Source organism: Notechis scutatus, chromosome 13, assembly GCF_049901735.1.
Source record: "Notechis scutatus isolate UNSWTSFEM ecotype Mainland chromosome 13, rNotScu1.2, whole genome shotgun sequence".
NCBI lineage: Eukaryota > Metazoa > Chordata > Lepidosauria > Squamata > Elapidae > Notechis > Notechis scutatus.
In genome coordinates, this window is record NC_142021.1 from 2,709,103 (window position 1) to 2,721,301 (window position 12,199).

General features: G+C 45.5%; 1 protein-coding gene across 3 annotated transcripts in view; it reads right to left on the minus strand.

Moving 5' to 3' along the window:
- The window catches only part of OSBP2 (oxysterol binding protein 2), a 54,070-nt gene that overhangs the window by 17,000 nt on the left and 24,871 nt on the right, over positions 1-12,199 (minus strand). For all 3 annotated transcript variants that reach the window (XM_087942620.1, XM_087942621.1, XM_026688003.2), the window contains 2 exons: positions 3,563-3,819; positions 477-669 (listed from right to left, as the gene is read on the minus strand). In XM_087942620.1, the coding sequence (XP_087798746.1) occupies positions 477-669; positions 3,563-3,819 (450 nt within the window). The remainder of the gene's footprint in view (positions 1-476; positions 670-3,562; positions 3,820-12,199) is intronic.

Below are 12,199 nucleotides of genomic sequence, written 5' to 3' on the forward strand. Positions count from 1 at the left end.
TTTTAACAACCGGTTTTCTGGGCGTGGCTTAGTTGGTGGGCGTGGCTTGGTGGTCATGTGACTGGCTGGGCGTGGCCAACTCAACATCACTCACATCGAGGCACGCATCTCCTCGCCTGGCCTCTCGTGACTGTGGGGATGCTGCAACAGTCGTAAGTGTGAAAAACGGTCATAAGTCACTTTTTTCAGTGCCATTGTAACTTTGAATGGTCGCTCCACACAAGCAAAGTACCAGCAAAGGAGGGGGAAAAAAACTCCAGAGATGTTCCTGAGACAGGAAGTCTAGTCTTGCCAAGAATGTAATAAGGGTTAACGGAGAGGCAGTTTCTGTAAGCAACACCAGAATGTTTCCTTCCTGCCTTCCTTACAGGATTAGCCCAGTAATTTCCTCCGAACTGCTTAGAATGTTAACAAGCGGTTCTAGCGAAAAGGTGCGAGCCTATAGAATCCCACCCCTGGAAGGAAAGGCCACTCACCTCGGGATGCGTGAGCCGCAGGGTTCGCGGAGAGACTGGGCGCCCCCCGACAAGCCCGTTCTAAGTTGTTGTGCTGCTTGGCTAGCTGTTCAATGGTCTCCTCCAGGCGGATGCGCTGCTCGCATTCATGCTGGAGAGCCCGTTGCCATTTTCTGCTGTGGGCCTCTGCAAGATCCAGAAAGTCCCGGCAGGCCTGAGGAAGGGAGGAAAAGGGATCAGACGATGGCGGAGAACTCCTTGCGTGAGGACGGGAGAGAAGCCGGCACCTAAGTTCTAAGTGGCTTCTCTCCTTGATTTTCACAGGGATTCAAAAGTGACTGTCAGCATCCCTCGGGGTGCCTCAAAATAGAAATAAAAACAGCGATCAAATTTTTCACCAGGAGTGGGAATCAATTTTTTTAACAACCGGTTCTGTGGGTGTGGCTTAGTTCGTGGGAGTAGCTTGGTGTTCAGGTGACTGGGCGGACATGGCTTGGTGTTCATGTCCAGCCTCTTCTTGAAAGCTTCCAGGGATGAAGCTCCCACAACCTCCGAAGGCAACTTCTGTCCCATTGAATATAGAATAACAGAGTTGGAAGGGACCTTGGAGGCCATTTAGTCCAACCCCCCCACCCACCCAAGCAGGAAACCCTACATCATATATATAAATACCCTATACCCATATATTCTACACCATAGGGTCTCCTGCTTGGGTGGTGGGTTGGACTGGATGACTAAACTGGGAAGCACTGGGAAGAGGGGAGCGACAGATGGGTGGCCATGGTGGAATATCAAAGGGCTTCATAAAGAACCGAGCTGCTCCAATTCGAAAGAGCAGACGGGGACGCAAAATCAGAGTACAACTGAGACCACGTATTAGCACAGCATTTATGGATAGAAAATATGGGCCTTGGGCATCTCCAAGTCGCCGCACTATGCATTAAATTACATTTCATGCCAAGATTTGCACAGCTCCAAGTAACACGAAAAGAATGGAGGGTTTCACTTTCCGCCAGCAGGATTTCACAATTTCAGGATCGATTACAGTAGTTCCTCGTTTCTTCTACAGCATGACATACAATACAGCCTTCAGTTCATCCAACCTCTAAGGTCGTGTTTAACCTTGGCAACTTTTAAGGTGGGTGGACTTCAACTCCCAGAATGCCCCAGGCGGCTTGAATTGACACCCCCTATTCCAGTGTATGTCAATTTCAGTAACTTTAAGATGGCTGGACTTCAACTCCCAGAATTCCCAGCCATCTTGAATTGACACCCCTAGTCCAGTATATGTCAATTTCAGTAACATTAAGATGGCTGGACATCAACTCCCAGAATGCCCCAGGCGGCTTGAATTGACACCTCCTAGTCCAGTGTATGTCAATTTCAGTAACTTTAAGATGGCTGGACTTCAACTCCCAGAATGCCCCAGGCAGCTTGAATTGACACCCTAATCCAGAGTATGTCAATTTCAGTAACTTTAAGATGGCTGGACTTCAACTCCCAGAATGCCCCAGGCGGCTTGAATTGACATCCCCTTGTCCAGTGTGTGTCAATTTCAAAAACATTAAGATGGCTGGACCTCAACTCCCAGAATGCCCCAGCTGGCTTGAATTGACACCTTCTAGTCCAGTGTGTGTCAATTTCAAAAACATTAAGATGGCTGGACTTCAACTCCCAGAATGCCCCAGGCGGCTTGAATTGACACCTCCTAGTCCAGTGTATGTCAATTTCAGTAACTTTAAGATGGCTGGACTTCAACTCCCAGAATTCCGCCGCCAGCTTGAATTGACACCCTAATCCAGAGTATGTCAATTTCAGTAACATTAAGATGGCTGGACCTCAACTCCCAGAATGCCCCAGGCTAGCCATGCAGAGAGGAGAATTCTGGGAATTGAAGTCCACCCGCCTTAAAGGAGCCAGGGCTGAGAAAGGTTGCTCTAGGGAACAGACTACAGGTATCACAAAAATAAACAACTGTTCCTCAACGCCATGTATACAACCACACTGTAGGTTAGTGACAAATAAAACTTTCCTGGTTTTTCTTTTTCTTTTTAAAAAATTCCTAATTGGGGACTTCTGGGAAATGTCCAATATCTGCATTTTCCCAGCTCACAAGATCCCCTCTGAAGCTCACCTGTTTTTATACTCCCCATGGCTGACCTTGAAAAGCCATCACAATGAACCCATTACCCTGTCCAGGAAGGAGAGGAGAGGGAGGGCACCAAACGGCATCCTAGCCAGGCCTCCACCCCTCCCCATATTCTGTGCACAGGTAGTCTGACCCACCAGGGAACGGAAGGGGCACAAGCAGACCAGTAGTGGGATTCAATATTTTTTACTACCAGTTCTATGGGTGTGGCTTGGTGGGTGGGGCATGGCTTGTTGGGCATGGCTTGTTGGGCATGGCAGGGAAAGGATATACTGCAAAATCTCCATTCCCTCCCCATTTCTGGCGGAAGGTTACTGCAAAATTGCCGATCCCTCCCCACCCCACTAACCTGCTTTCCAGCTCCATTCTCCTGTGCAGGGCAACCAAAGAGGACACAGCGGATCAGCTGTGGGTGTAGCTTGATGGGCGTGGTGTTCTATGGGCATGGCTTGGCTTGGTGGGCGCGGCAGGGGAAGGATATACTGCAAAATCCCCCTTCCCTCCCCACCCCACTAACCTGCTTTCCAGCTCCCTTCTCCTGTGCAGGGCAACCAAAGGAGACCCAGCCGATCAGCTGGGACTCGGGAGGCAGAGAATAGATGGGGGTGGGGCCAGTCAGAGGCGGGATTGGCCGGTTCTCCAAACTACTCAAAATTTTCACTACCAGTTCTCCACAACCGGTCCAAACCGGCTGAATCCCATCTTGGAAGCAGATAACCCAAGGACACCCCCCAAAAAACAACAACCAGGAAAGAGAACACACCTGCCCTGTCTGGACGCTCAGACAGGTGAGCTCTCACCATGCCTACCCTGCCGTTTTCCGGTTGTACCCCCCTCCCTGCTTCACACCTGCAATGGGGAGGGAACGTTTTCCGTGGCACCAAGACACACACACGCACACACACACACCCTCCCGAAATTCACCAGCAGCTAGGGTGGGTCGGGTAGTCTCGCTCACATTTATCATAGCATTGGAGGTGATCCGGAAGAGCGTAGCTCGTTCGTTGACGGCTTTGATTTTCTCTCCGCTCTCGGCCGGCAACTTGAGGTTCTCCAGCTCACTCAGGGACCTCTGGAGAGCCGCCCCGTGCTTGGCGATCAAGTCGTTAAAAGCGCTGAGGTCGTCCAGTTTCTTGGAGAGGTATTTCACGGTGCTATGCACTTCGCTCTTGTCGGACGGCGAGATGGATTCCTCCTCATCGTCGCCCGAGTCATCTGTGCAAGGGAGCAGCGGCGGGAGAGAAAGGAGGAGAAAGAGAAGGAGGAGGAGGAGGAGAAAGAGAGAAAAACCATCGTTTCCATGGATACTGGCTGGACAGCACTTTAAAAAAAAAAACCACTGGGCAATGCAAAAGTCAAACACCTTGAATTGCACCTGAATTCCCCAACCTGGTGCTCTTCAGACAACCAATGTCAAGGTCTCAGTCCTCAAAGAGAGGGCAAGCTAGCTGACCCCAGGATCACAACTCTGGGGCGAAGGACTGGCAACCCGGTTCAACACAAACCATCGATCGCCTTGTCGCCCTTTGTCACATCCACACAACTTCTTCCTAAGCTGGTATCCTCAGACAAACAGACTTCAATCCTGGCCCCCCTCAGCCATGCAGGAGGTGGAAACCTGGGAGCTGCGGAGGAAACTCCACTTCACACGCTCCATAATCGCCTGGTTTTATTTTATATTTTTATTTTATTTTCAGTTGCTCTATCCAAACCGGGCTATTGATTCCTCCTCCTTCTCAAGGGTAAAAAGAAAGAGGCTAACATTGAACAAGTGCTCTTTGGATTTATGAGCTAAGTCCTGCTGATACCCAAGATAAGGATAAGTGGACACGATAAAAAAAACACGGACACAAACACAACGACAACAACCCTCTTAAATATTAATAGAGGCTCAAGGACCAGCACAAAAATAGCTGGAGTCCGATGAAGCTTTAACCTTCATTAAGGCAGGCAGGTTGAGAAAAGGGAGTTGATTCATGCAGGATGTGGATCTGGAAACCTCATTAGCTCTCAGACAGGTTTCCTTTTTTTAAAAAAAAAAAATGTGTGAAGTGCACAGAATCTGCATATTATTCCAATCAATGGAGTGTGTGTGTGCGTGTGTGTGTGTTAGAACGATGGTCTGCTTGTAAAAAACAAGAATAGAAAAAGTAAAGCATCCGTGCAAAATACCCACACTGTTTATGCAAGAGTAGCTCCAAAGATGTCTTTTTAAGCAGTAGGGAAAGGGTAGGTTTAGGAAGGAAGGCTCCAGCAATGTAACAACCAATTAAAATAAAATCCAGAACCCGTCGCAAAATATCAAACACTCCCCCGCATCGGCTATATCAGAGCTATTTGGCACATTAATGCTGCATCTGTCAACCCAAACAGCAGCCTGGTAACTCTGTGCACGGAGGGGGGGGCACTCTGGTTCCCGCTCCTATCTCTGCCAAAAAAAGAGACAGGAGGTACTTCTGGTTGATGTCCCACAGAAGCTGACTACGGGAAGTTTCCTGTGCTTGTTACTTCCTGGCCGATAAAACCGAACCCACCACTTTCCTTCCATGGCTCCCTCTCTTCCACCTAGCTCAAGCCTTCTCCCAAAGCCCCTTTTCTGACCTAGGCTTCACAAAACAGACTCCTCGTCCAGACAAAATGCACAAGAAGGGTGGAGCTGCTCTCGAGGATAAACCCAGACCCCATACGCTGTTTTATCAGTGCAAACGACTAGCTCATGTCCTGCCTTCTTGTGTTATTATAGAGGGTTTCAAAGTTTGTATTATAGGATGTGTGATGATCCGGGGCATGGCACAAAAGCAACAAAGTCACAAAAAGTAGGCAATAAAGTCCCTTTAATACTTCCAACTTGGCCCCCAATGTCCAGTTATCATTGGCTGGAGAAAAAACTCTCCCAAGAACAGTTTTCAAACTGAAGTAATTCCGTCCAAACTCAAAGTACATATAAATTAAAAATAAACACCAACACAAACCACACTGCAGCAATTACAGGATTACAGGGCAGGATAAGGGATTGAAGACGTCAAAAGATAAAACACACACACTGGAGAGGACGCCAGAACTCAGATAAGACTTGACAAACCAAAATAATTTCACTCTTTGCTTCCAGCAACTTTGCCATGCGCAGTTTTCCCTTTTAAAAAGTCTTCCCAGCTGCAGCCAATGAAGGGGATCAGGGCCCTTTCCTCCCCCGTAAACCATGCAACTCATCTTGCTCCCTTATCCGTTCCTCCCTGCGTGCCCTAGGATGAAGAGGGGGTGGGCCTGGTTCTTCCTCTGAATTCCCTCTCCCTTGCTCTACCTCTCCCCTGCTCTGCCCAGCCGGATTTTGCCCTTCCCCAGTTTCCTCCACAGCCACCAGAGCCACACTCCCACTCTCTGTCAGCTGTTCCACCTCTCCCACGGAATCAGATTCCAACAGGGGCATGGCAGGACATTTCCATTTTTACTTTTGATTTATTGCACACTGCAAAACAACAGTCCTGGGAGCTGCTGCGTCTTTGGATGTCAGGGCAGCTATTTTTAGCCCCGTGTTGTTATTTATTCTCTCGTATAGAAAGGATCAGAAGTTACTAGCCATATGTTCCTCTAAGATCCAGCTGGTTGGCTTAGGGAGAAAGGCCAGGGTCACGGCGAGCTGCTGAGGACAGCGGTCTTAACGCACCATGGGTTGCATTTTTAAAAATACCCTTTTCTGCTCCTCTGTGGGATTACCTTCCTTCCTGCTGAATGCAAATTCATGCAGCAGCCCAGAGGTTGTTTTTTTTTTTCCCCCAGCTGATTCCCAAACGAGACCAGCTCTGGATTTTGAATTATAAACATACATCTCGCCTTTCGGCATAAAAACAGTGGGACGGATTTGAAACCCCATTGCTGTTTGTTTTCTGGAAAAACAACCACACCCTACTGTTTTTTTTTTTTTTAAATAACCTGTTAAATCTTGAGTTTTTCACAAGATGGTAAAAGAGAGAGAGAGAGAGAGAATTTTTCCACCGTCTGTGCTTTTGCACATTCAAGCCTCTAATTATATACCACGGGTAGAGAAAACCTTTGGGAAACCTACATCAGCTATTCCTGGAGATCTTTTATTTTTTTCCCCAGGCAGAACAAAATATCATCCAGGTTTAATTGCTGACCGGGCAAACTGGAATATTAAGAGAAGAGAGGGTTGTTGACTTCAGAGGCTAATGAGATGGCAGCACAGAGAGTTTCACTTCCCAAATGCAAAGCATGGATTGCATTAAAGAGAGAGCGCAAAAAGTAAAATCATCGAACCCGTAGTTACACCGGTCGGATCCCACCCCTGAACAAAACACATACAGTTGGGAAGACGCCAGGAATCCAGATAAGCCTCCACCGATACCAGATAATTCACAATTTGCTTCCAAAAACTTGCTGTGTGCAAGTTCCCTTTTTAAACACTGTGTTCAGCTGCAGCTAATGAAGGGAATCAGGGCCCTTTCCTCCCCCGTAAGCCATGCAACTCACGTTGCTCCCTTCTCCGTTCCTCCCTGCGTGCCCTAGGATGAAGAGGGGGTGGGCCTTAGTCTTTCTCTAAACTCCCTCTCCCTTGTTCTACCTCTCCCCTGCTCTGCCCAGCTGGACTTGGCCCTCCCCCAGCCTCCTCCACAGCCAACGGAGCCACACTCCCACTCCCTGTCAGCTGCTCGGCCTCCCCCTCTGAATCGGATTCCGACAGGTGCATGACAGAGTCCTTTTTTTTCCAGACAATATGTGGCGAAGGAATTCACAGGAAGGAGCCGGGCAAACCGAGGTCTGTTGACGTAAACCACAATCTGTCAAAGCTAAAGAGCATCACAGTGGAAGAAGAAGAGGCCACCGCACAAGGACCTTTTAGTTTCTCCCCTCTCGGCTGAGCTGGGGCACTAGAGGAACATCAGCCATTCATCCCCAGAAAAACCTGGCTCTTTACGGCACCAATTTAACAGCAATGAATATTAAAGGCATATTTAATATAATATTAAACTTATATAATATTATAATATTAAACTTCCATCCATATTTAATAGCTCTTCCGGCTCTGATATTTACGACCGAAGCCTTCCTTTTAATGGACGCTTGCAAATAAAAGCTGAGGTAGCAATTTTTTCCCATTTTTTTTTCAGAGGGAGCGAGATCGTTAATGAAACCGGCTAACAAGACGAAATGCGATCTATTTCGTGGCACTGTCTTTTTTTCTTTTTTCTTTTCTCTCCTTCACAGCCAAAGCATCAAAGATGTTCTTTTCATAAATACATAAAGCAAAAATAGGAAAAAAACAAAACACCTGTCTCCCCTCTTTGGCCTGAAGCACTGTTTAAAATTCAGTCTTTTTCTTCTTCTTCTTCTTCTTGTTCTTTTTTTTGCAGCATAAAAAATTTCAGAAGAATGATGGACACCTCTGTACCAAGAAGCAAGAAGGAAGCTTGCAGGAAGTCAGTCATTAAAATGGCACCAGATTCCTCCCTTCTCCTTCATTTTCTCTTCCTTCCTTATCCTTTCCTTCCTGCCTGCCCCTCCCTCCTTGCCTGCCTTCCTTCCTTCCTTCCTTCCTTCCTTCCTTCCTTCCTTCCTTCCTTCCTTCCTTCCTTCCCAATTCTTGCCTGCCTGCCCCTCTCTTCCTCCCTCCCTTCTTTCCTTTCTTCCTTCCCAATTCCTTCCCTTTCCTTCCTTCTTTCCCAATCCTTTCCTTCCTGCCTGCCCCTCCCTTCCTGCCTTCCTTCCCTTCCTTCCTTCCCAATTCTTTCCTGCCCGCCTGCCCCTCTCTTCCTCCCTCCCTCCCTCCCTGCCTTCTTTTTTTCATTCCCAATTCCTTCCTTCCCTTCTTTCCCAATTCCTTCCTTCCTTCCTTCCTTCCTTCCTTCCTTCCTTCCTTCCTTCCTTCCTTCCTTCCTTCCTTCCTTCCTTCCTTCCCAATCCTTTCCTTCCTTCCTGCCCCTCCCTCCCTCCCTCCCATGGAAGGAAATATCCCGTGGAATATTGACCAAAGTGTCAATATTCTTTGTATTCCACTTTGTATTCCAAGTCAAAACTTTCGTTTCCGCAATTGCCTGCAGGATTCAGATCTTTGTGGGTGCCGCCAATTCGCTGCATCTGGAACAGAATAACGGAGTTGGAAGGGATCTTGGAGGTCTTCTAGTCCAACCCCCTTGCTCCGGAAGGAGAATCTATACCATTCCAGATACTGAGTTTTGTTGAACTAGCCCTGGACAGAAGCATCAGCTCTGGTCCTGGTCATTGAGGGATGTGAGTTGCTACCTAGCCAGGTACCAGGAAGAGTGAAATCAATTATTTCCTGCAAGGGTGGCCTTGAAATGGACTTTCTGTATTTAAAGGTGCTCACACTGAATAACACACAGAATAACAGAGCTGGAAGGAGCCCTGGAGGTCTTCTAGTCCAGCCCCCTGCCTAGGCAGTTAACTCTACACCACTTCAGACAAATGCTTATCCAATCTCTTCTTAAAAACGTCCAGTGTTGGAGCATCTACAACTTCTGGTGGCAAGTCGTTCCACTGGTTAATTGTTCTCGCTGTCAGGAAATATCTCCTTAATTCCAGGTATCTTCTCTCTTTGATGAGTTTCCATCCGTTGCTTTTTCTCCTTCCTTCAGAAAATACGAATGCTGGTGTTCCTTTTGTAACAGATACCGCACTTAAATTACACCCTTGCCAAATGCAAAGCCGCTTTTAGCCTACGCAAATCTGCCACTATTGTCGTGCTCTTCAATTACCACACAGGAATAGAGAACAACGTGTGTCTCTGGATACGGAATCCCATTAGCACAAATTGAGTCAAACTCATTCAGGAAATCCTTTAATTTAAAAGAAAAGAGAAATCCACTAGTATAAGGGAAGGATATTTTTTAAAATTTAAATTGCCTAGTAAAAGCATGGAGCGCAGTGGGTTTGAGATTGGAGAGGAGGAAACAAAATTTCAAAAAGACCTCGACTATGTATCAGAATGGTCAAACAAATGGCAACCTCAAATCTCAACAAATAAATGCTCTGTCTTACATGTTGGCAAAAAAATAAATAAATCAGAAAATAAAATACAAGCTGAATAGTCAAGACCACTTCAACAAATAAATGCTATGTCTTACATGTTGGCAAAAAAATATATATATCAGAAAATAAAATACAAGCTGAATAAGTCAAGGCCTTGTGATGATCCAAACTCCGTCAAGGACCTTGGAGTACTCAACTCTAATGACCTAAGTGCTAGAGCCCACTGTAACTACATAGTCAAAAAGGCATTAAGTTGTTAACCTAATCCTACGTAGCTTTTTCTCTGGTAATATCACACTACTAACGAGAGCATACAAAAACATTTGCTAGACCAATACTTGAATACAGCTCATCAGTCTGCAACCCGCATTACGTATCTGATATTAATACAGTTGAGAAAGTCCAGAAATATTTCACAAGAAGAGTTCTCCGCTCCTCTACTCGTTGCAGAAGACCTTATGCCACCAGACTCGAAATTCTAGACCTAGAAAACCTAGAACTACGCCGCCTTCGGTCTGATCTAAGTATATTATATAAAATTATATATTGCAATGTCCTACCTGTCAATGAATACTTCAGCTTCAACCATAACAACACAAGAGCAAACAATAGATACAAACTCAAGGTAAACCGCACCAAACTTGATTGCAGGAAATACGACTTCAGCAACAGAGTGGTCAATGTCTGGAATACTCTACCTGACTCTGTGGTCTCATTCCCCAAACCCCAAAAACTTTAACCTTAGACTGTCTACTATTGACCTCACCCCTTTCCTAAGAGGTCTGTAGGGGGCGTGCATAAGCGCACCAATGTCCCTGTCCTATTGTTTCTTTTTTTATTTTTCTTATACGTACCCATTTCATGTATTCATAACTATCTTTTTACTTATATCTGTTATCTAATAATCATTTGACAAAATAAATAAATACATAAATACATACATACATAAAAATATAAAATTAAAAGCGAAAGAGACTTTCTCCAAAGGAGGCCTAGGTAATTTTTCTGGCAGCCTGGTGAACCGAAGATGAGAGCTCCCTTCTGCGTATCTGGTCTTGGTTTTAACCGGCAGCCATTTTTTATCCTTCAGGTTAAAAAGCCCAGTATCTACCTTTAGCAGTATTCCAAGTATTTGAGCAGCTGCCACAAAGAAGAGGAGGTCAATTTATTCTCCAAAGCATCAGAAGAAGTCATCCAACAATTTTGGAAACGAATCAAAGAGTGAAGCAACCTGGAATTAAGGAGAAACTTTCTAACAGTGAGGACAATTAACCAGTTATCCATTCCATATTCTATTCTATTCTATTCTATTCTATTCTATTCTATTCTATTCTATTCTATTATTCTAATTTTCTTTTCTAATTTTTTATTCTATTCTATTCTATTCTATTCTATTCTATTCTATTCTATTTTTCTATTCTATTATTCTAATTTTCTATTCTAATTTTTTATTCTATTCTATTCTATTCTAATTTTTATTCTATTCTATTCTAATTTTCTATTCTATTCTTATTTTCTATTCTCTCTTCTCTTTTCCTGGGGTGTGTATTGGTGGGGGAATGGGGTTAAACAGACAAAAGGGGGGGGGAAACAACAACAATGGGAACTTGGCCCTTCTATTAAGCTGCAGAAGAGCCACAATATCCGGAGAGAAAGGCCCCGGAGAAGAAACCAGCTGAGATGCAGGAAAAAAAGACAGTCCAAGCCCATTGTTAGAGAAACAAAAAGCAACCCGCTGTTGCTCCCTTCCCTCCGTGGCCACACAGAGGTATTTATATCTCTCTCCATGAAAGGGATCTGCAACCGTCTCCTTGGGCTCAGACCCAAACCAGCACAGCTGTGGCTGCGTCTCTGGAACGGCAGAGAAACCAGGAGAAAAATCACATTTTACAAAGAGAGGCTGCAGGCACGTCTCCCTGTAAGGATGGGGTATGGAGGAAGAGGAGAAGATTCTGCTGGTTTGACAGTGGTTTGCAAAGCTAAGCTGGGCCTGTCCGAGGATACAGATTAAAGAGGTCCTGCCAAGATTGTGCTTGACTCTCCTGGGCTGCCCATAGTCTGGATTTACAAGTTTTTGAGCCCCTAATTTCATGCATTTTAAATTAAATTAAAGCTTGCTTGCAGAAATCGTGGGTGCTCCATCACTGGATGTTTTTAAGAAGAGCCTAGAGACAGTCATCTGAAATGGTACCATTTGTCATCCTTAAGTAGGTAAAGCAAAAGATCTAGATTGAAGTCAAGTTTGTCTACCACATACAGTGCGGCCTTGGATCAGCTAGCACTCACAAAACACAAAACAGGCATAAATAATCGGTATGAATAATAAGTATGATTATTCATAAGCCTTTAATATCTGCCTAAGGAATCTGCCTAAGCAATGAGCTCAAACGAAGAGCAGGAATCACCGTCCCAAAGATGAGAGAGGATCAAACTATTTTCCAAACCTCTAGAAGGTAAGACAACAAACAATGGATGGAAACTAAACCAGGAAAGAAGCAACTTAGAAGTGAGGGGAAATTTCCTAACAGTGTCAACCAACAACCAAGAGAACAGCTTGCTTTCGGAAGCTGTGGATGCTCCATCCCTGGAG